Raw genomic sequence first — 24,416 nt, forward strand, 5'->3', positions numbered from 1 at the left:
CTCTTTAGTCAGGCTATTCCTTAAGGTGGGGGTCACTGCACATGTATAGGCAGCTGTTGATTTTGCCTGTTTACAGAGTGGTATCTGAAGAAAGCTTGTTCAGATAAGGCAAGCTGCCCTGGCAGAACATAGGGAAGAGGTGCTTTCATAGATATGCAAGACCAAGGCCATGAGAGGTTTTGAATCTTGAATTGAGTCCAGAAACCGATGGGTAGCCAATGGAGTGGCTGCAAAATGGGAGTATTATGCATGGTCCACCTAGCTCCTGATAATAATCAGGGCCAAGCTACACATGACGAATGACACTTGAATGGCAAGTGTATTTCTCCCTGTTCACTTGCCCTCCACTCAATCCACTTGCCGTTCAAGTGTCATTCGTCATGTGTAGCTTGGCCCTCAGGCTGCAGCGTTCTGCGCTAACTGGAGTCTCTGAGTTGACTTTAAGGGGAGCTATTTGAGGCTAGACAGGTAGCAACTCAAGGAAGGACTTTTTTGGCCATAGCACCAAAACTTTAGAACTCTCTCCCCAGGGAGATTCTTGTGTCTCCCTCTATTGTTGTCTTCTGCCAGCAGGTGAAGACTTTTGTTTCATTTGTGTTGCTATTGAAATGTTTTAATAATTCGATTTTTACTTTGAAGACCCTGTTTGAATGGAAAGGTGACATTGAGGTGGTGACATTTTAAATAAATAAATAAATACAGTGGTGTCTGAGGGGGTAGTACAAGGGCATGTACGTATTGTGATGGTTTGCATACTTGTATTTAGGTTACCTAGAGAAGCTTTTTATTTTACTCTTGTGACTTTTGCAGCAACAGAAATCAGATGAGTGAAGCTTTTTGTCCACTTGTCCTCTTGACAGAACGAGCTTCATGTGCTAAATTTCTGTGTGCTAGGTTATAATGAAAGATGCATCAGGAGAAAAAGGAAACATTTCTGTTTGTATGTTGATATGTTCAACCAAAGCAAACATAAACTATCTCCAAGAAAATATATTTAGTACTGTATTTCAGGTTATTTAATTCACCATATATTAGAACTTTGCCAGTGATACACTAAAATAAATTTAAAGGAAGACTATCTGTTTATATGTCAGTTAAGAATGTACACCAAAATTGTATTTCAGTCCATTTGTTTTTCAATAATATTTTAATTATTACAGTTATTAATTGGATTTTCCCTTTTCTTTATTCATTCCCAGTAGCTTCAATGATAGAAACACTTTCATCTGCACTTTTTTTTCTTTTCTCCCAATGACATTGGGATGAAGTTCTCAGGAATCTCCCTGACAATTTTCAGACAGATTTTAGTCAATCCAATTTTAGAGACAATTAAATGTACTACTCATACAGGCAAGCATAAAATAGGTATGTCTGTGAATTTTTCATGCCTTCTGAGCATCCTCAAGCACAATAGCATTTTAAACAGAAAAAATTAAATGTGGGAGTATTGTAAATAAAGAAAAATGTTTAAAATTTTAAACCCTCCTAAAATTTGCTGTTTTGCATCAGCTCAGAGATACCCAAAATACTCCCTTAAATTTAGGAGTTACAAAAAATTATCTTCCAAAGTGTTTCGGGGTTCAGGGGAGTCAGCAGGAGTAACACTGACAAGGGAAGGAAGAGAAAGAGGAACGGGAGAGATGGAGATTGTATACCCATTTGAATGGTATCAATAACTAGTTGTGTTTTTTAAAAATGCTGCAATCACCAGAGTAGGGCACAGAGTTTAGGTCTCCTCCCCCGATCTTTTCCTGCAACCTAACCTACCTGCCAGCTAAATATTGCCTGAAAGTACAAAACTATCTTCTCTTTTATCTCAAGTTATCACTGTGTTCTGAACAAATGAACTAAATATTATCAAGTGCAATTAAGGGCCTTGTCATGCATCAAAAAGTCTTCATGTTCCCCAAATGTATGCCTTGGTCCTGTGGACATGTGCTAGGAGTCCTGTGCTTGGAATTCCCAGGTGCATATAAGCTGTGTTCAGATCTTAAGCCTTTTCTCATCACCATTTGTCTGTCCTGAAATAGCTCTGGGAAGCCACTATCTGTCCCACTGGAGAAATATTTGCAAAGTAATGGCTAATTTTGCACATTTTTCTAATAACATTTTCCCAGAATCTTAAAAAATTCTTTTCTTGGCATTTTGGGTTATTGGGTTTTTTTGCTGTTTTGTAAAGTACTACAGTAAAACATGCTTCCTATAATTTGTTTCTAGCTTCAAAATGTAGAGCCGCTGTGGTGTAGTGGTTGGAGTGTTGGACAAAAACTTTGCAGGTCCAGCATGCAGCCTATATTCAGATTCAAATTCATGATCTGCCATGAGCTTTGCTGAGTGACCTTGAGGTAGCCACGTATTCTCAGCCTATCCAACCTCATAGGATTATTGTAAAGATAGAGAAGGGAGAGTAATGTTGCTGTAAGCTTCTCATAGGAAGGGATGGATGGATAGATAGATGGATAATATTTCCACCCACCCACCCACTCTCTCTCTCTCTCTCTCTCTCTCTCTCTCTCTCTGATTTTACTCCCTGGAATGGCATAGTATGCATGTTGGACAGCAGAAACAATTGCTTTTGTATGAAATAGACTAGTTTCTCATTTACTAGTTCTTTGTGACTTTGAAAGGCAAGGCCTCCCTCTTCTGGTTATGTAGAATATAACATGCCAAAAATGGAAAAAAATATTCTGAAACTTACAAATACTTTCACTTTCCAAATGATTCATCTTGAGTAGTTATATAATAGTATTTCCTCACCATGAATGTGGGTTGATGAAATGATTCATTAATTTATACAATGGAGTAGAACTATACACCAGGAAACTGGCCAAAATTCTGCTACAATAGTTGGTGCCTCAAAGCACTAATGAGATTGTAGCATTTGTACAGGCAAGAAAGAAAGAAACAGAATTGTGATGCTGGAGGAGATTACCGCAAGTGCAATTTAGCTAACCCAGAAAAATATGGAAAATTATCATCACAATGTCATAAAGCAGAGTATATAATTAGAAATGTACACACACACACACCCCAAAGCTCCCAAGGCTTGCCGTCAGAAAGTCAAAAGTGTGATAGCTTTCTTGACCTCTTTCAGCAGGCCATTCTGGAGGATGCTGCTGAGAAAGTCTTTCCAGCCCTCCCTCCTATTCTGCCCAGCAATTATTTCCTTGAAAACTGCAATGTATAAAATATTTACTATGTTCACTTGCATTTCCGTTCATAAAGTGACAAGATTTTCAAAATGTTTCTGCTTTATTAAACTGGTTTTCTGTATAGTGCTAAATTAAGGTTTAGCTTTAAAAAAAGTATACTTTATTTAGTATTATTCTACCATTAATTTCTTATATTTTTGCTCCTCATGCAGATTTCTGGTACCCTGCCTTCATCATTTGGCCTACAGATTGGTAAGTGATACAGCTCTTTTGTTTTGTGGCAAATACTGTGGATTGCCAAGACCCAGGAGGGGGCTGCAGACCATTGTTGCCAGTTATAAATCACAGAACACATTGAGTTGAAATGTATCTGACAATTCTTGGAAAACACTGTAAACTGCATGTTGATTTTATTTACAGCCTGTGTAAAAGAATTCACTTCTTTATATTTATATGATTAAGTCTTTTTTAAACTTAGTGAGTGCTATATATTTAATTGTGTCAACTATGAATAACTTTTATTATTTATTTTGAGAGCAATATTATTAATTGTGAAGATTTTGCGATATGTTTGGAAGTCTTAACATCTTAACACTTTATAAATGGACTTTTCCGGAAGATACCAGAAGAAAATTTTGCTTTCCTGTGGAAAATCATCTTTGCTGTTGCTGGTTAGAAGTCCTATTTATGATAAAACAAACTTTTCAGTTTGTTTTATCATACTGATAGCTGATAACTCAAATTGCTGAAGGAACCAGAGTTTGTTCATTGGTATTTTTTATGCAGTTTAAGAATCGCCAAGTGGGCACGTGCTCTGACTGAAGGGAGACCAAGTTCTGCTCGGAAGAAGGCCACCAGTGTCCCTTTTGGTAGGGCTAAAACATGTCTCATGAAAAAAAACTGGATTATTTCCAAATTGTTAAGTGTTAGTTCTTTCCATCCCCAGATCCCAATTCTATACAGTAAATGAGTAATGACTTTAGAAACAAAAAGCTTTATAGCCAGCGCTATCAAAAAAACACCCCTAGAGTAGTAAAATCTCACTATTGCTCCTATTGTCTTGAGTGTTGAGGCTTTTATAAGCTTTAAATGGGCATCCCATTTCAGGGTCTCACTAAAAGTTAAACCTAGATACTAATAGGTCCTACACTGTTCAATTTGGATGCCTTGTGTGCTCCACTGATATTTTTTCACTCTTCCTAAATACCATTGTTTAACTTTTTGTTAATTAATTGTTAATTTTTCCTCTTTACAGTATTCGCCCAGATTATCTAAAAATCTCTTTAATCCAAGAGATTAAATCCAATTTAATACACTCCTAATTAGGACCATGTTGTCCACTTTTAACAAAACTGACACTTCACATTGGCCTAAAGTTGGTGCGACAAATTCTGGTCCAGATAACTTCATAACAATATCATTTATAAATAGAGGTGGGCACAAACAGCAATACGAACAAAAAAAAGCCACAAAGAGCCCAATCAGCTGTTCGCGAGCAAGCCATTCATGAGGTGCAATTTTAAACGAACAAGCCTCGTTCATTGCGTTTGTCTGCTGTTCATGAAGCCAGACAGTCAGGCGCCTTCAATCAATTCCCTTGGCAATGGAGGCAGGGACTGGCTGAACTCTGTCTGCACTCCTTCTGTTGCCCTGAAAACACCAATCTAAGACCAACTTAGCTTGATGGGCAGGTCTTCCTTCCAAGTGTGGAGCTCCAAACTGGTTACATGGGAGCAAAGACCAGGGGGGAGGGGGTGTTCTGTAGCCATGGGAACTCCAATCTCATCCCTGCAAACCCTGTTAGGCAGTTCTGACTGCCAAGCACAGACCTCCTGTGTTGCTCTATGGGACCTCTGGTTATGAAAGGAAGCGTGCTCCAAGCTCTGACTTTCAGATTCAGCAGGCAGTGGAGTGGGAGAGAGCTGTTGCTAGCATTTTGGGAGAGAGACAGGGAGAGTGCATTGGAAATTGAATTGTTTGGGTGGGTGGGATAGGGATCTATCTCCTCTGGTTCCAGGGCTGCTGCCAGGCTTTGGGGCCAAGCTCAGTGGGCACCTTGGCTGAGGGCTCACATTGATTATTATTAATGCCTGATCTGGTCAGGTATCTGGGAGTGCTGGGCTAGGGCTCTAGCCCCTCCCTCTGGTTCAAGGGCTGCTGCCAGGCCCTGGGGCCAAGCTTAGTGGGCACCTCAGCTGAGGGCTCACAGTGTTCTCTCCTTTTCTTTCCTCAATTCTTGTTTGCTGGCACACGGCTTTGGGTGGGGGCCAAGGGTGGTCATGGGGGGAAGTGCAAAGATTGTCCCAGTTGCCCTGCTGGAAGCAGTACTGGGCGGGACTCGGGGGTAGAAGAAACTCCTGCTCCCCAAGATTCACCTTTGGGGGCTCTGGAGGAGGCCAAAGAGGTTTTGCCACTGGGGGAAGAGGATCTCTAAACTTTTTGAGGAGGAGGGTGAGGGGTCCATGGAGGAATGGTTGGGATTCGATGAAACATCCATCCCATCTCCATCCCAAACTCTTGGTGCTATCCCTGACTGGAGTGCACCTCTCATTCCATCTTCCGGTGCCAGCTCTGCACTGTGGCCTGTAACCCTTCATCCTCCTTCCCCTGGAACAGTTAGTGGGCTACGTTTCAAGCTTTCCATATGGAGGCACTTTCGGGCATTTCTGAATGACCCTCATGTGGTGCAGTGCCGTGCTTGCGATGGCCTGGTGTGCAGGGGCAATGACCCGAAGCACCTGTCATCGATGGTCCTGAGTAGGCACCTGAAGACGCACCACCCGAGCCTGTGGTCTCCATCCTCGCCCAGCGAAACATCCGGCGGGGGGAGAAAGAGGGCTACCAGTTCTTCTGACCAGGGATCAGTGGGGGGGTCACCAGAATCCACCCCAAGCAGGAAGTCTTGCCCCAAGACTGCTGCTGGTGGGAGCAGAATGGTCAGGCAGGCTGCCCTTGTGGAGGTTGTTCCCTCGGGGTTGGGGATAGTGCCGCTGAAAAGGGTGAGGTCGAGGTCTCAGGAGGCGGTTATTCGCGTCATGGCAGAGACAATTGTCCTACAAGGATTCCCCTTATCTGCCATGGAGGGCTGCTGCTGGTATGGTTCTCCATACCGTCATGGCACACCGTTGGCCGTCGAGTCCTGCCTGCCCTCTACCAGTCTGTGTGAGACATGGTGCTCAGGAAGCTGTTGGCTGCCAACGGCTGTACCGTACACTTCACGGCAGACCTCTGGAGTGGCTGCCATCATGGCTACCTTGCCATCACTGCCCACTGGTGGCAACAAGAAGACCTCCACCCCAGGCCAAGAACTGGCACCCAAAAACAGGTTACAACAAGGGCACAAGCCCTAGGAACCCAATAAATCTATGATTATTATATCAAAATATTTTATTTGTGTCTTACTCACCAAGTGAATACGAAAAATGTACAATCAGTCAAATATTTACAATGCATACATCTATAATTCACAGCATTGATTAGAAACGGAAAATATCCAAACGAAAATAGCCATCTGGAGAGTATGATTGGGACTATTATGTGTGTAGAGGAGGCCAGGATGAAGGGAAACCGAAACGAGCAACTCTAAGCTGGCGGGCTCGTTGCCACCTACCTGGAGATCCAGAGGGATCCTATTAGGCTCTTCTGATATTGCTGGTTTGGACACTTACCTTTACATTGACCATCCTGATGTGAACACAAGAGGAAGAATCATTCCAAGGACTACTCCAGCCTACTTAGATTATAGAATTGTCATTGACTCTTTGCAGCAACTATGGGACAGATGTGTGTACTTGTTGTATTTATAGATGTATGCATTGTAAATATTTGACTGATTGTACAGTTTTTGTATTCACTTGGTGAGTAAGACACAAATAACAAAATATTTTGATATAATAATCATAGATTTATTGGGTTCCTAGGGCTTGTGCCCTTGTTGTAGTCTGTTTGGGTTGGGACCCCTCTCTTTTTTGTTACTGGTGTTTACCCCAAAACAGGTGCCATGCTTGACACTGGGCTACAGGGTGGTTCTTCTCCAGGCCTGGGGGATGAATGATGTTCATACTGGGAAGAACATAGCCACCACAATAAAGGCAGCTCTGAGGGAGTGAACGACCAGGGGGGAAAGGTTTGTCTGTGGCTTCATGGTGACGGATGCAGGAAGCAACATGTTGGCATCCCTGAAAGAGGTAAACCTCCCGGACCTGGTGTGCTTGGCGCACAACCTGCACCTGGTCATGAGGGATGTTCTTGGGCTAGGGAGCAAGCTGAGGGGACAGCTGGGATGAGGGAACTTTGTGTATGTGCAACCTGCTGGACAGCTGCTGGCACATCACTTCCCACTTCTCCCACAGCATCAACTCTTCCCGTGAGCTGCTTCAGAGGCAGGGGGAGGGGGGACCCCGAGCATGAGAAGAGCTGCTCCCCAAGGCTGAGCAATTGCATCCTCTGTACCACGAGGTGCCATACCAAATGGCCTCCCTCTGTGACCCCCATATCAAGGGCAGCATTGCCATGTGGGGTGGGGGAGATGCAGCACTGGAAAAGGGAGCTCTGCAAAGCACTGCTCCATTTCCAGGCAGAGAATGCAGGATGGAGGGAACTGGGCAGGGGTGAGGGGCAGGCAGTGGAGAAGGAAAAGGAAGAGGAGGGGGAGGAGGGGGGAAGAGAGCCACAGTAGGAGAGACCCCCCCCCAAACAGGCCCACTCAATCTCTGGGCCTCGTTGGGGGGCTGTGTGGTTGGTTGCAGAACAGTGGGCGCGTCTCTCACTGTGAAGGACTCGGTGGGGGCCATGGTGCGAGAGTACCTTGCAGAGCCCACTGAGCCCCCATAGTCCAACCCGCTAGAGTATTGGGTGAGTAAATCTGCCATATGGCCGGACCTGTCCTTCGTGGCAACCAACATCCTGTCCTGCCCTCCCACCAGTGTGCAGAGCGAGCAGGTGTTTTCCCACCTGGGAGACCTCCTCCGTCCCCACCATGCATGTCTGCACCCGGACCTAGTGGACATGTTGACCTTGTTAAGGTCAACCTCCACCTGCTGGGATATCCTGACCTGGACCTACCTGGGCTCTGAGCTACCGCAGTCTACTGTAGTTCTAATCTAGGCAAAGCTCCTCTGCAGCAGCCTCAAGATCTCTGGCCCGCTGACTGTCTCTGGGGCAAAGCTACTTACTGCTATTACCTGTCCCACGGCTACTCAGGTCAGGTTTTTGTGAGTGGTGGTGTCATGCTCTAGCCCCCCTCAGTTCCCAGGGCTGCTTCCACGGTCGGGTGCCAAGCTCAGTGGGTATCTCCGATGAGGGCTCACACTTGTTATTATTGGTGCCTGTCCTGCCTGAACAGGAAAGGTGTCTCTGAGTGGTAGTGTCGTGCTCTAGCCCCCCTCAGTTCTCAGGGCTGCTCCAAGGTTCGGATCCAAGCTCAATGGGTCTCTTGGATGATAGCTTGCAAACGTTTGGGTCTTCCCGGTCCTGCTCCACAATGCAGCTAGTAACCCTTTGTCCTCCTCTCCCAGACAAGTTCCCGGTCCCTCTTTTGACCTCTTCCTCTCTGGATGGAAGTACTACAACCCTTCCCAACAACTTGTTCTGCCCATCCCGTCCTCTCCCAGACAAGTTCCCAATCCCTCTTTTGACCTCTCCCTCTATGGATGGAACCACTACGACCCTTACCAGTGACCTCTCCTGTCCTGCCCATCCTGTCCTTTCCATGAAGGCAGGAATGTGGGTCATGTCAGCTGCTGCCACTTTTGGACACAAGGGACACCTGAGCTGCTGTGGCACATGTAACTGTACAGCACGATGCCCCATATCCATGGCACCTGCTGTCCCCTCTGAGCAGGGGGGAATGGGTCCTGTGACTCCTGTCATTTTCACAAAGGCAGGAAGGTGGGTGATGTCTGCAGCCACCACTTTTGGGCACAAGGGACACCTCAGCTGCTGTTGCGCATATGGTTGTACAGCATGGTGCCCCCATCAATGGCACCGGGTTTCCCCTCTGAGCAGGGGGGAATGGGTCCCATGACTCCCATCCTATCCACTGAGGCAGGAAGGTGGGTGATATTGGCGGCAGCCTCCCCTTCGACATAGGAGGAGCAGACACTTTTCTCCAGCTGCAGTCTTCGCATTCCTTCAAAGTGGATCCCATCACCCGGGGTTCTTAGTTTGGGCTGACTGTCCTCCCGGCTCCACCATGTCTGGTTGGAGGGATAGTCAATGGCATCAGCCTTCCCTGCAATGCCATCATCTGTAGGGTGCTGAATAGACTGCCACGTCCATGACAGCAGGCCAGTGGGTGATGCTGGGGGCAGCCCACAGCTCCCTAACCCTAACCCCAACCCCCCAACCCCTAGAGGGGAGGTGGCCCACAACCACCTCCTTGAACCCGCCAGGCCTGGCAGCCACCGACATTTACCACCTTCTGGCCAGGTGGAAAGTAGTCTCTGTGAGGCCTGGCAAGCGAGCACACAGGGGCTGCCACCAGCGAGCAGCCAAACCCCATACCACCAGAGGGGAGGTGGCCCACAATGGGGTTTCGAGTCCTCCACTTGTAAGCAGGGCCAAAGTCGATGGCTCCAATTGTATCGAATGGGAGTTTCCTGGGGGCGTCAGATTTGGGAATGTATAACTCCAAGATTCGTGTTGCAATCTTGACCAAACTTGGATGATGGCTGGAGGAGAGCCTGCTGAACACTCCCTGTGAATATGGGCTCTCAAAGTCCCAAGGAGGCTGTTCTAGCCCCAACGAACAACAAACATGTTCGTTAACAGATCATGTTCATTACTATGGTTGTTGTGGGTTTTCCGGGCTGTATTGCCGTGGTCTTGGCATTGTAGTTCCTGACGTTTCGCCAGCAGCTGTGGCTGGCATCTTCAGAGGTGTAGCACCAAAAGACAGAGATCTCTCAGTGTCACAGTGTGGAAAAGATGTTGGCAGGTCATTTATATCTACTCAGGAGGGGTGGGGTTGAGCTGAGTCATCCTGTAAGAGTTTCCCAGGGTGTGGAATGCTAATGAAGGGAGGCTTCACTGTATCCTGAGGAGGTTCTTTTGCATATGGATTGGTGCTTGATGTACTAATCTTCTCTGCAGGGCTATTGTCGGGTGTAGAGTGTTTTGTTAGTCTGGTGTTTTTCAGAACTGGAAACCATGCTCTGTTCATTCTTAAGGTTTCTTCTTTCCTGTTGAAGTTTTGCTTATGCTTGTGAATTTCAATGGCTTCCCTGTGCAGTCTGACAAAGTAGTTGGAAGTGTTGTCCAGTATTTTGGTGTCCTGGAATAAGATACTGTGCCCTGTTTGAGTTAGACTATGTTCAGCTCAACAACATCCACCTGAACATACAATTCACAATGGAGAAAGAAATCAAGGGAAAACTCCCATGTCTGGATACCTTGGTCATCTGCAAAGCAAACTTTCGGTTAGGTCACAAGGTCTACAGGAAACCAACTCACACTGATCGGTACTTACACAAAAACTCCAATCACCACCCCCGACAGAAAAGAGGCATGATGAAAACATTAGTGGATTGTGCAAGACGGATATATGAGCCGCACTTTCTCATTGAGGAAATTAATCATCTAAACCACGCACTTCAGGCAAATGGCTACTCCAGAAATGAAATCCGAAGAGCAATCAAACCCAGGATGAATCAAACAACCAAGGAAAAACAGTCTCCTACAGGAAAAGTGTTTTTGCCATATATCAAAGGAATTACTGATCAGATGGGAAAGCTTATGAAAAAGCATAACCTTCAAGCAGTATTCAGACCCACCCGAAAAACACAACAGATGCTACGATCAGCAAAAGACAGTAGAGACCCCCTCACCTCTGCAGGAGTATACCGTATACCCTGCAGCTGTGGACAAGTTTACATTGGGACCACAAAGCGTAGCATCCAGACAAGAATAAAAGAACATGAAAGACACTGCAGACTTGGACAACCTGAAAAATCAGCAGTGGCTGAACATAGCCTAACTCAAACAGGACACAGTATCCTATTCCAGGACACTAAAATACTGGACAACACTTCCAACTAATTTGTCAGATTGCACAGGGGAGCCATTGAAATTCATAAGCATAAGCACAATTTCAACAGGAAGTAAGAGACCTTAAGAATGAATAGAGCATGGTTTCCAGTCCTGAAAAACACCAGGCTAACAAAATACTCTATACCCGACAATAGCCCTGCAGAGAAGATTAGCATATCAAGCACCAATCCATATGCAAAAGAACCTCCTCAGGATACAGTGAAGCCTCCCTCCATTAGCATTCCACACCCTGGGAAACTCTTACAGGATGACTCAGCTCAACCCTACCTTCCTGAGTAGATATAAATTACCTGCCAACTTCTTTTCCACACTGTGACACAGAGAGATCTCTGCCTTTTGGTGCTACATCTCTGAAGATGCCAGTCACAGCTGCTGGTGAAACGTCAGGAACTACACTGCCAAGACCACGGCTATACAGCCCAGAAAATCCTCAACAACCATTTTTCTTATATTTTAATTGCTCTAAGTGTGTTCTCTGGAAAAACACCACATACATTAGCTCTTGCTATCTGAAGTGTGGTATTGGGGAGTGACAGCAGAGAAACTCTCCATTCTTGGAGCACTATAACTCTAAAGAGCAAAGTTGTGATAGATCACCACGCTCCTGCTAGTAGCAGCAGGAGATGCAGCAACTAAATGTAGCACTCTTTCTGGCATGAGATACTTCTAAGAGTTGGTGGTTACCCAGGTGTAATTGGCACCCCAGGGGTACCTTTGACCTCCTGGGGGTCCAAATAGAAAACATTGGGAAGTGAGCCTGTTCCTTCGCAACATGTGACAGAAAGCAAAGAAGAAATCAGTGGATGAGTGGGTAACATAAGCTTTGAACTTGGAATGCACAGAGGCAAGACACACTGGTAAAGAATAGTTCCAAATTGCATATAAAGAGAGTGCCAAAGGTCAATACAGTCATTGTACTGAATGCACAAAGGTCAAGAAAGGAGACCACATAGAAAGTCCCATACTCCTCTCCTGTGTGTTTCAAAGTAACATGTACACAGAGCTAGAAAATATGGTTTTTCTTTAATGACAATGACGACAGGATTACTAGTAGCATCTCTAGCTCAGGATAATCAGTCTGCAAACACTGGTTTTTGGTCTTGAGAAATATGATCTAAAAAGCACCTACAAACTAGGAAAAATATTGTAATAGTCACATACTATTTAATGTTTCTGCCTCAAAATAATGCGGACAGTCAAGTAACATGTGCACACATCATTTTCAGCAACTTTCAACCTATTGAAAATAAGCAACGGAAATGACAAGAAACGTAGAAAGATAATACTATGCAAAAACTGGTTTGAATGATGAAAGAAAGCTGACTAAGCCAAATCTTATGGGAAATTTGAGACTTCTGGAATAACAGAAAAGGGACTTGTGAGGAAAACGAATTCTAAAAGCTGGGGTCAGATTTATTGGGGAAGATTTATACAAGACATTTTGGCACAATAGTATCCAGATGCTTTGAGACTTTGGAATAATGAAAAAAGAAATGCCAAAACATCATTGAACAAACCTTGTCAGACAAACCATGGCAGCAGATTCCATCAGGTTTGCCTACATGAAAGCAAAACAACCATTTGTCCATTATGAAGTACTGTAGCCAGCATCCAAAAATTATGTAATCATCAGATGTCAGGCAAATTCAGCATTCAAGTTCACAAAGTCAGTCCTAGCAAGGCATGCGATCTTTGACAAAATTATATCTGACAGTGCAATCCCATTAAAATCAATGGCCTTAGACTGGAGCAACTCTGCATAGGATTGCAGTGTTGGTTGAATTTGTGTTTGTCTAAGACCAAAGTTTTAAACATTCATTTACAATTGCATATACATAGTATAGTGGTTTATAGTGGTTAGGACTAGGAAAAGTCAGGTTCTAATCCATTGAGCCATGAAGGTTACTAACCTTGGCCAGTGACTCTCAGCCTAGATTAGTTCAAAAGATTGTTGTTAAAAATCAAGATAAAGATGAAGGTAGGATAGAGTAAGCAATACATACATTTGAACTTGTTAAACTATAGAAATACATCAATAGTGACCAAGTCCAGAGTAGTAGCTGAATTAGTCTGTTGTACTAGAAGAATCTTGTGGAACCTCCAAGACTAATAAAGTTATAGTGTAGAAGCTTCCATGTTCCCACTTTGCATTATATCCCACACATGCCACATGTTCTTCCTGTGTATTGGTGTAAGTGTGATATCTCCCCCACTGAATGTAATAGTATATATAACTAACTAATCAGGCTCCAGCTTATGAAACAAAAAATATGCTAGTTTTTAAAATGCCACAACAACTAATGGGAGAAGTCATTGAAATATTCCAAACAAGTAGGTAGTCCTAGTACAGATGGACACAAACAGAAAAAAAATGAACATGATGTTCATTGTTAGTTGCTATCCATGAACAGGGACTCACGAACAACCATGAACATGGCCCTGTTCACGAACATGTTCATGGTTGGCTGTTCATGGGGGCCAGCAGGCTCTCCTCCAGCCATCATCCAAGTCAAGATCCCTACTGTGCCACTCCCAGAAACCTGACCTGAGCAGGCAGCAGGAAAGCTACCAATAATAAATAATAGCTTGGCCCAGAGCCTGGCAGCAGCCCTGGAACTTGGAGGGGTAGATCCCTATCCCACCACACACAAAGAAAATTCAAGCTCCAAAGCACTCTCTCTATCAAAATGCCAACAGCAACTCTCTCCCTCTCCACTGTCTGCAAACTAAGCCAGAGCTGTGAGCCCCCCTCCCCCCCTGCTCTTTGCTCCCTTGTAACAAATTTGGAGCTCCGCACTTGAAAGGAAGACCTGCCTATCAAGCTAAATTGGGCTTAGATTGGGGTTTCCAGGGCAACAGCAGGAGTTCAGACAGAGTTCAGACAATCCCTGCCTAAATTGCCAAGGGAATTGATTGCAGGTGCCAGACTGTCTGGTTTGACGAACAGCAACGAACGAGGCTTGCAACGACCACCTGTTCGTTTAGAATGGGGCCTCATGAACAGCTTGTTTGCGAACAGCAGATTAGGGTGTTCGTGGCTTTTTTTTGTTCGTATTGCTGTTCGTGCCCATCTCTAGTCCATAGTAAACACTCAATGTAATAATGAAAAATATATAAAGAGCAAGCAGAAAACATCCTATGACAAAAGGCCAGAGCTGATAAGGATGAAACAAAAGAATGAATGCTCTATAGGAAAATTGTGGTCAGTGCTACTGAGATCTTCAATATTAACATGCTTGCCAGCCAAGTTTATATATGTATTTATTTACAAAATGTAGACCCTGCCTTTCTTTCCTCATTATATCCACCAAGACAGCTAACAAATTAAAAATATACATCATAAAAGCACATCTTAAAAACCATTAAAACCAAACAAAAGCACAACATTAAACAATTAAAACTAAGCTAAAATATATGTACAAAAACATAAAAACAACATCTGAAACATAGGGCAGGAAGGAGGGATAATTGAGGGAATGCCAGATGAAACAAAAAAGTCTTTAATCTCCAGTGGGAGATAACAATAGTAGGCAACAGAGTCTTTCTAGGAAGAAAGTTTCAGAATTTTGATGCCGCAACCAAGAAGGCTCTCTCTCAGGATGCCACCTATCTAATCTCAGGGGGTAGGGGCACCAAAAACAGGGCATCAGAAGATGACTATAACAGTCAGGTTCACATTTTCTCTGATCAGACTCCTTGCTTTCATACCAGCTGACCTCCACTACTGAATCACCTCAATGTTGCTGTGTTCTCCATTATAACTATGCTAAGCAGCTTTGCTCCTATACAGTAGCTATTTGTACTATGGGGTCATGGCTCAGTGGAGCCTTAGTAGATGAGTTTGTTTTACTTCTGTACTAAAGCTTGCAGCTGTATTTTCATCGGTATAATTGACCAAGTCAATCTTTCAGCCACCGGGGTAGATGGCATGTATCTTCCAAAGGTTACAGTACGTTCATTTAAGTAACCTACTTTTCAAGCACATTCAAAATTTGCCTCTTTGTTCCAACAGTATCTGTGCAAAGAGTATCACAAGAATTTATTGCAAGATTTATCACCTAGTTTCATGGGCAGCCATACATCTTTGTGTAAATAACTTTCCTGAGCAGCCAACTAATTATTTGAAAAGATGTATAGAGATACCAAAGAAGAGGTTTCAGTTTTTAAGAAGTTAAAATATCAAAGTTGTTTTTCTCTTTTAACAATATGCCTAGTTAAAGCTAAATATTTGGAAGGACCATGTACCATTCTAGGGAAAGGCTCTATACTTGAAATGTTTAGAACTCAATTTATCAAAGAGAGAGGATATCACACAATGCATTTCCTTTATTTCCATACCATAGAAAGTAAGTTATAGAAGAAGTTCTTGATCTACACTTGCTACACTTTCTGTGTAATCTTAAGCCCTGAGTCAGCACCCCCGCCCATGCGTCAATGTAAATGTGCTGCTCCACCACTCCCTATGGATTTTTGCAGGAGAGCCATGCCAGCACGAGAGCTAGGCAAGGTGGGGCTGTCACCAAGAGCACCCACCTGCTGTTCCCCTGACAACCCCTCCAACACCAGCCAATGGCTGCACTGCTCCCCTGACAGGCAGGCAAGGGACAAGTGGCAGCACAGCCATTGGAGAGGTTTTGATCCCTGATGCCCACCAACAACCCCCCTCATCAGGGAGCCGGTATACCTGTTGGGGAAGGGGACAGAGATAATACTGAAGGTTCAGATTGGACACCCCCCCTCTCGCCTGCCCAGCCCCCATTTCTGATGAGGGCCAGGCTGGTGGCTGCAGCCTACAAATTCTCCCGCTGCTGCCGCCACCACAAGAAATAGGTTCCCCCTCTCTGAAAAGTGGGACCAGAAAGACAGCAGTACCTGGCGAGGGTCGTACTCACAACCTACAGCACTTGGGATCAGCCCCCATGTTCCGGGGGGACAGGTGGGGGACAGGTTTCTCAGTAAGTGACACGAATGCCCATTGGAAACCACATGAGAGGCCAGAATGCCCATTGGAGGTAGTGGGAGTGAAAAGCTCCCACAGACTTGCAGTGGTGCCATTTGAACACATCACTGCATCACAATGATGTGAGAATGTGGGTTGGACCTTGAGAGCCATGCCCCAGTCCTGGGGTGATTTCCCAAGTCCATTCCTGTTTCCGCAAACAGCAAAAAGGAGGGTAGTCCATCCTCCCGGAGGAGGAGCCCTGGAGATCCCAAGATGTTCCACATCCCCCACCTCCTGGCAGCAACTTCCTCCACATGCAGCGATCATCTGCCTGGCTTATCAGATGCCAGCAGCTCAGTCTATCAGAGAATGAAAGTCCTCAGTGAAGCCCCCCCCCCCAGCCCTACCAGACATTCATAGACCACACTTCAATTCCCACCCCACTCCCACTGCCTGAAGTTGCATTGAGAGGGGAAGGGGTCAAGGAAACCGGACGGAGTGCCACTTGACATCTTCTCCTCCTGGCAGCAGAGCCCACCCCATCCATCCCAGCCCTTTGCCTAGAAACATTTGTGAGGATGGGTGAGAACACATCCCGACGGGGATTGGGGGGGGGCAGGCTACTGTCAATGTCAATGTCAGGCAAGCAATCAAACAGAAATCTGTTGTTTTTCAACACATTTTATTAAACTAGAAAAGGTGCAAAGGTTCTCTAGACATGTCTCTTGTCAATGTCCCTCGGCTGGAAAGAGAGCAGAGGCAGTTTGCACAGCAGTCAGAGCCACAAAATCCGTGCCTCGTCCTGCCCTCGCAGGGACGAGGCTGAGATACGGACTGCCTTGGAAAACTGCTCCCTGGGCTTGACCTGAATGGAACTCGCAGAGGATTACCGGGGACTGAAACATGCTCCATGGTCTCCTGAATGAGTTGCGACCTGCAGGGAGAATTCCTGGGCCTGGGGCAGCTTAGGAAGCCAACTAACTCATGACCCGCCCCCTGCCCTGTCCCCTCCAGCACTGGCATGGGACCTTGTGCCTCACTTACACCTCTGCCCGGCCGCCAAGTGTCTCTGCCAGTGGCAGCCTGGGCACAGTAGTGCGCCTTGGGCAAGCACCGGCAGAGAGGGTTACGTCCACGTAAGATCCATTTATGCCTGCGCAAGCCTTAGTTCCCTCCCTGTGCGCTTTCCACACACCCCTTAGGATCGGGCTGTTTGTTTTTACATTGTGTTTTTTTAATACTTGTTTTAACTGTTAACTGCCTTGGTGGACCTGGTAGGGCAGAAAGGTGAGGTACACATTTTTTAAATGAATAAATCTAAAAGTTGACTTTAAACTTGAAATTCAGTCTGCCTATCACCTATGACATGGACATTTTTTGTACTACACAGAAAAGTTACACTTTGAAAATATGCGTAGAATGTCTCATTAAATTTTGTGTAATTATCATATTTCAGAGACAAATGTCGGATCACAGCATCCTTAAATATGTTTTTTTAGAATTTCCCAAGAGTGAAGGCTCTGATTCCTCAATATGTTAAAATAAACCCATGTATCAGAATTTGTGCATTAATGACACTTAGATTTTTTTAAAAGTTGCTTTTACTTTACTACATCTATGACTTGTTATGAATAATTTAATGAATGGAACAAAAACTGTTTCTTAAGTACAGAAAATGAGGTTAGCTAGTACTTAGAAACAAATAAAGAAGAATGTTAAAGGAATGAAGCAAGACTAAGAGATTTCTTCCACTGCATTAGTCACTAGCTATGCAGATGGAAAGCTCATCTCTGGACATAGCCTAATTTCACCTTAGAATGGAAAGAAAGATATTTTGTGATAAAATACCAGACTGTAATTCAGAATCAATTGCCAGCTTGGCAACAGAATTTATAAGTAAATCGAGAAATTCAGTATTATGCAGTGTGCTGCATTGGGGCATTCTTGGGGATTTTTCTGAAAAATAAAATTAAAAAGATGTCCAGATTAGATGGAAGTAGTAAGACCGCTAAGTTGAAGAAAAAGTGCTCATGTGATTAGGGTTTCTTTCGGAGAGGAAATACTAGATAGAATCCTTCTAGGAATTTGAATAGCCAAACAATTAGGGCAAGGTTTCCCCAACTTACTTTATGCAGAAAACACAATATATTAGGCAGCTGTATTATTCACACACTGCTAAGTGTCATTTATAATTTAGCAGTTCATCAGATGGATTTAGAATGCAACTTGATGATGTCGTAGAAGAAATGATGCATTTTACATGTTGCACACATGAATGTATCATGGCATAGAAACACCCAACATGAGGAATAACTTTGCGATACTCAAGTGGTAATGTAATGAATAAACAATTGTAATAGTTTTGTATAGAAATGCATAAAAATACAAGACAATCATAGGCACACCACATTTAAAAACATTCTTCTCAACAGTAGAGGTTATTTATCGTGCTTGTTGATATTTCTCTTGCTTGGTGGCCATGGGGTTTTTTTAATGAAAAAAACCCATACTATTTAAGCAGAAAAAGTCTGGAAGCTATTTACCCTTTGACTAATCTTTTAATGTGAGTCCAGATGTTGCACTTTATAGGAATGCAATACAAAATAAAGGATATGTAAATATTAAATTCTTGATCAATTTTTAATTACAGAAAATGTATACTGATATTTGGTAATTATCACCTTTCTTTTTTACGCATGTGCCCATAGCAATGTATAACTTATAAAAACCCATGATAAAAGCCAACTAGAACAATCCAAAGTAATAGAAAAGGAGAGTAGGGTAAAAATAATCCCAACTGACACCAAGACACTGACTCTGTTTTATTGGTTTATTTAGAAATTGTATATACTACCTTTCCAGACAACCTGCCCAAGGTATTTACCAAGTAAAACACGATCAAATAATAAAACACTATAAAAATTAATACAATTCAACAAACCATTAAAACACAACCTGAGGATAAAACCAGAACAAAACATATAGCAGCCTAAAATAATGCTTATAAAAGAGTGTTCAGGCTGGAATAATCTGGGGAGTTATTTCCTGATTGCCATTGTGACAGAGAAGTCTTACCTTGATTACTTTTTGATATAGGAAGCATAATCTAAGGATCCAAATGTTCCTCCATAAGGACCAGCTGATAATCATGTACATAGCATAATGTGTTCTATGCCATTATTGATCTAGGAGACATTTATTTAAAATCAGTTGTCTTAAATTACTGCAGCCCCTAAAAGTTGATTGGGCAAGCATCACAGAAGCCAAATCCCTCCATCCCTAGGATCGAGAGAAACTGAACATTTCAGACCTAACCTAGCAACTTTTAAGATTAAGAATCCGTTTAACACAACATTGATATGTATGTGAAGAAATAGGCCTGCTTGGCCAGAATCTGTATGAATTGTGGATAAGTGATGACACTGTAAGAGGGAGTCTGCAAAAGTTTGTTTTGCAGCAGGCACTATTGCAGCAGTCTCCAAGGTTAAAGGCAAGGTTGAGCATTTCTACTAATTAAGCTTATCTGACCTAGCTGCAGTTCCCAAGAGAAGATGGTGCATGCTCATGGTAATGATATATGGGCTTGGTATAACCGCAGAATGCTAACCTCACATACAGTTACAGGGCACTGGTTGGTTACTGAAATCTCCCCAGGTTGCTAGGTAATTGGGAATAAGTTAGAAAAGTCAGTTTTTGATTCACTATTTCTTTTTGGAAACTCTTTAAGGTCCCTTATGGCCTTTCTTAGTTATGGGTGCTTTCTCAACCTTAGACTACATCTTTGAGTTGATGCTTTGGACCTAAGAAACTAATGCTGACTGAGAATGCTGTGTTATACCTACAAATTACCATCATAAGTTAGAAAGGCAAGAGATTCTGCCTAGTATGTATAGTGTTAGATTTAGTTAGACTTTATTTCATGTATTGTTTTACATACTTTCTACAATATAACGTTATGATGCACATTTGTAATAAGCAAAATATTCTTTGTAACTGTGTAGTGTTTCTTTAATCCTTGGCTTCAACCTAAACCCGTGCTAAGACCGTTTTGGGCTTCCTTTGTAGCTTTCATGGAGAATCAGCAGGGCTGACTCTCAGGTGACATCTAGTAAAGCTAGACACTTGTTTCCCCCCGTTTCTGAGCCAGGGCTTGTTCAAGGACAATGGTGGCAGTACTACAATGTTGTGGTTCAAGGGTGCTCTGTTAAGATTGGTACTTTAATCCCTGATTCTATTCTCCTCTGGGCCAGGTTCTGTTTACTTTACAATGTAACACTAGATTTAAAAGTTAGAACCATTCTTTTTTACCTTTTTCATTTCTTCATGAATTACCTCTTTTTATTGATGTTTTCCATGAGTTATCATTAAAAATATCTTCCTGTATCCAGACGATCTTAGTTGATGTGATAACCTAGTTCAAACCAACTCCACATGACTAATCATTGTGAAAATGCCTGACTTTGAGATAAGTGATGTAGGAAAGACAGAGAATACCATTGTGCCTGAGAGACCTGAGGCTTCGATACTTTGTCCAGGAACTTGCCCCTTTCAGAAAACCTCCAAATTGAACTTTTTAAAAAAAACTTGTGCAGAGAAAACATTTGAGACTGAACTGGTGGCAGTTCCTGGATCTCAGAATCTGAGACCTTTCTTGAAGCTGTAAGAATATACAAGGACTTGGGAAAAGGGGGACAGTTTTCCAGTCCATTCAAGGGAAATATTTTGTGACACTTCTGTAAATCAAAACAACTAATTAGACAGAGTCTAGGGCAGTCAACCAACAGGGCAATCAACCAACATTTTTATTGCTACAGCATATCTGCAGCAGCAAAATAAAGTAGCAGGCTTTGAAGCAGGCTTGACCCACAAGCAAATAAAATAAAATTAAAATTATGAAGTAATGTAGAAGAGTTATACGAATAGATCAAATGTAATGATTCTCATGAGAATTTAAGTATAGTTTTTGATAAAAATTCATCTTCCTGAAAAAAATATATATATATAGGCTTGCACCATGTTGGAATTTTCTGTTTGTCTTGATATAAAAAACAGAAATCTTTATTGTACTTCCAGTACCAATGTTATGTTTTATAGTATTATTGCATATATTATATGCCAATATTATACTTCAGGTTATTTGTGCTTTTTATACTTATCCATTCATCTATGAATACTAATCATTTCTAACTATTTAACTCCCATATCCATATTATCTATACTTCTTACATACTAAAGCTGATTAATTAGGCATCTGCATGTGTAAAGATGTATATCTTGATTAAGCAATTGTAGCAATTTGTTCATGTCAAAAAATAGATGACTTAAATAGCTTGAATCCTAATATAAAATCCTCTGTGGTTCTGAAAGTTTTGTGGGTAGGATTCTCATCACCAATTACAGAACAAAATGAGCAAATGAGCCAAAAAGAAAGGCTCAAACAAAATGAACAAAGACAGACCAACAACTGTGAGAAATATAGAGAAATGTAAGTTCCGAATGGCTGATACTATCATGTGGTCAGTTCAAATGATGTCACCCAATGTTTCATTAGGAACTAATAAAGGCATGTGAGACAAAATAAATCAAGGAGAAGTCCTCAAGCGGAGGAAAATACAAGCTCAAAGATGTTCTCAAAGCATCCAAAAATGACACCATTGTTCACTCAAGGAAAAGGCCCTGTTTGTTTCATCTGGAGAGTAGAGTATTGGGATGACATGCAGACCTTAAAAGTTCATATGGAGCCAAGAATACCTTTTCTTATACAAAGTTTAATAAATAAACAGAAGAAAATCTAACTTCTGCAAAATCCTCCTACGCAATGTCAGCTTGAAGTCTGAACTCCAGGCAAACGTTCTCTTTGTTTTTCCCTTTTCTATTGTACCACATTAAATTTTATTTTCTCAGTGAAGACAATGGTCTTATCTTGGAATGAGATTCTTATTCCTCAGCCTGGCGTGCACTCCTGCAGCACTTTCATATTGCAAAGACTCGACTCTTATGAAATAATGAGCAAAGAAAAGAAGTCTTGACTTGACATAACGATAAATGAAGGGAAACTTTTTTTTCCCGTCAAGAAACCAGGGTTGGCGCATAGAAAAAAAGCAAGTTCTATTTTAATATGAAATATAAAGCATCCATTGTACAAAAAGTAGGGTTTTTTTTTCATCAGAAGCAAAGGAAGACTAAAGATAAAGGCTGCTTCAGAATGAATGAGGAGAAAACTAAGATAATGTCGTTGATAATCAGTTCAAGGCGAAGCGTTATTCACCAGGCCATTGGCCCAGCCCTAGGGGAGAGCTTTTAAAAGTGTCCCTGTATGCATTTTCACTCTCCTCATTACCATACCTGCTCTTTGAAACTCACCAGTGGTTCCAACAAACTGCAGTGACACCTGCCGGAAAGAGCGGATGACCCGTCTTAATCAACTACTTCTGTGAAAAGTCTGTGGAATGAACTGCCATCCCATCTTCACTTTGCTGTTCTGAAAGCTATTTGTCAATGGGTATGCTGAGAGCCATGGCTATGAACAAAGATCTGTGCCTGTGTATTGGAAATGTGGCACCATGATCAAAGCTAAGGAGAATCTCCCACTTGTTCTCTTTGTTCGTGAATATGTCCCTTCTCTTATATGGCTACTAGAACTAGAATAATTATCTGTATTTTATCCTTTATCTAAGTAGAAGTATTATTCCAGTAACGTGATTTCAACATTGTCCTGAATGGGATTGGGACCCTGAAGCATTCTATAGCCCCTTAATGAGGCTTTTTCTTCAGCCTAAAGACCCCAAGCAAAGTTGCAATTACCTCATGGTCATATGTTAGCAGTGTAAATTGTGAGGGCAACAATAATAAAAGTATCTTAAAGTAAATGTTCTGAATGATGCAGTTAAATGTAAGTCATTAGCACAAAATGTTGAAATGCAGCCCTGAACTATTGAGATCAATAGAAGCTTTGCTACTGCCTGCAATGGAATATGAATTGTGCCCTAAAATGGGGCTTTGTTCTTCAGTGATATACTAGGCAAACTAAAATACAACTGGATTGATTTAGAATAAAATTAATTTGAAAACAGATATTTCAAAATATCACTTCTGTTATTGAAATATGTTGAATAACATTTGTAAATATTGTTATCAGAATATCTTGTAAACACGCATGTCCTTGTAAGCATGTTTGCAGAAACATAAAGACTGAAACCCAGTTGTCATATTACTTACATGGTAAAGTCTCACCACATAAATTCTGAGCAGCAAATGATTAGTTTGAACAAATGCTTAGGTGATATACAGCTATTTACAACTTGTACTTGAGACCTAGTTATTAAGAATTCACCAGACAGGATAAAAACTATGTAATTTAAATAAAAGTTGCATCATAGAAAACTACCGTCCTAAAATCATCTTGTGGTGAATTTATCATTTCCCAAGTAATAGAATTATTTTGGAGTCCCATTGCTTTCTACTGGAAATGCTTACGTACTGCTTAGATTAGATACGGTTTCATTTGTAAGAGAACCAGTGCAATCAATAATTAGAGTGTTAGGTTTAAATGTGGGAAATTTGCTGAGCTATGAAACTCATTGGGTCATCATGGCAGTTAATTATTGTTCATTCTAATCTATATTCCAAAATTTTAGTGAAAGTAAAAAGAATGAAGGACATGTTGATGATTCAGCCTGAGATCTCAAAACAGGATAGAATAAAAAGTTGTATGGAAATAAATAATCTCAGCTATTCAAATTACCAATATGTCCAAATTTATAATTTGTTCTTATATAAATGTGAGTGTGTGCGCACACACATGCATGTGCAATCAAGTCTCAATCAACTTATGGCGATCCCAGCAAGGGGCTTTCAAGACAAGTGAGAAGCAGAGGTGGTTTGCCAGTGCCTTCCTCTGCAGAGTCTTCCTTGGTGGTCACCCATCCAAATACCAACCCTATTTAGTTTCCAAGATGTGATGAGATCAGGCTATACCATGCTGCTTTTCCTCCCTCTTATATAAATAAAGATTCAATTTGTCCTACATCCTAATCTGTCAAAGCATTTAACTATCCAGAGAGTAAGAACGTATTATATAAGAGACTTATTTTTAATCATGCATGTCTTAGTCTATTCTCACTCACCCCTTACAGATTCAACTGATGACTACTATTATGAATACAGCACTGAATATACTACACCAAACCCCACTAACACCAGACATGGTGTGTCTGCTAGAGATCCTGACTGGTTCCATGAATACTTCAGCTACAATGGTATTAGTTCACACT

General features: G+C 42.3%; 1 protein-coding gene across 1 annotated transcript in view; it reads left to right on the plus strand.

Annotated features, from left to right (window-relative positions):
* HABP2 (hyaluronan binding protein 2) overlaps positions 1 to 24,416 on the plus strand; it is a 53,146-nt gene that overhangs the window by 2,287 nt on the left and 26,443 nt on the right. Inside the window, exons 2-3 of the mRNA XM_054982285.1 lie at positions 3,365 to 3,404; positions 24,279 to 24,401. Of these exons, the coding sequence (XP_054838260.1) occupies positions 3,365 to 3,404; positions 24,279 to 24,401 (163 nt within the window). The remainder of the gene's footprint in view (positions 1 to 3,364; positions 3,405 to 24,278; positions 24,402 to 24,416) is intronic.

This window comes from Eublepharis macularius, chromosome 6, assembly GCF_028583425.1.
Source record: "Eublepharis macularius isolate TG4126 chromosome 6, MPM_Emac_v1.0, whole genome shotgun sequence".
Lineage (NCBI taxonomy): Eukaryota > Metazoa > Chordata > Lepidosauria > Squamata > Eublepharidae > Eublepharis > Eublepharis macularius.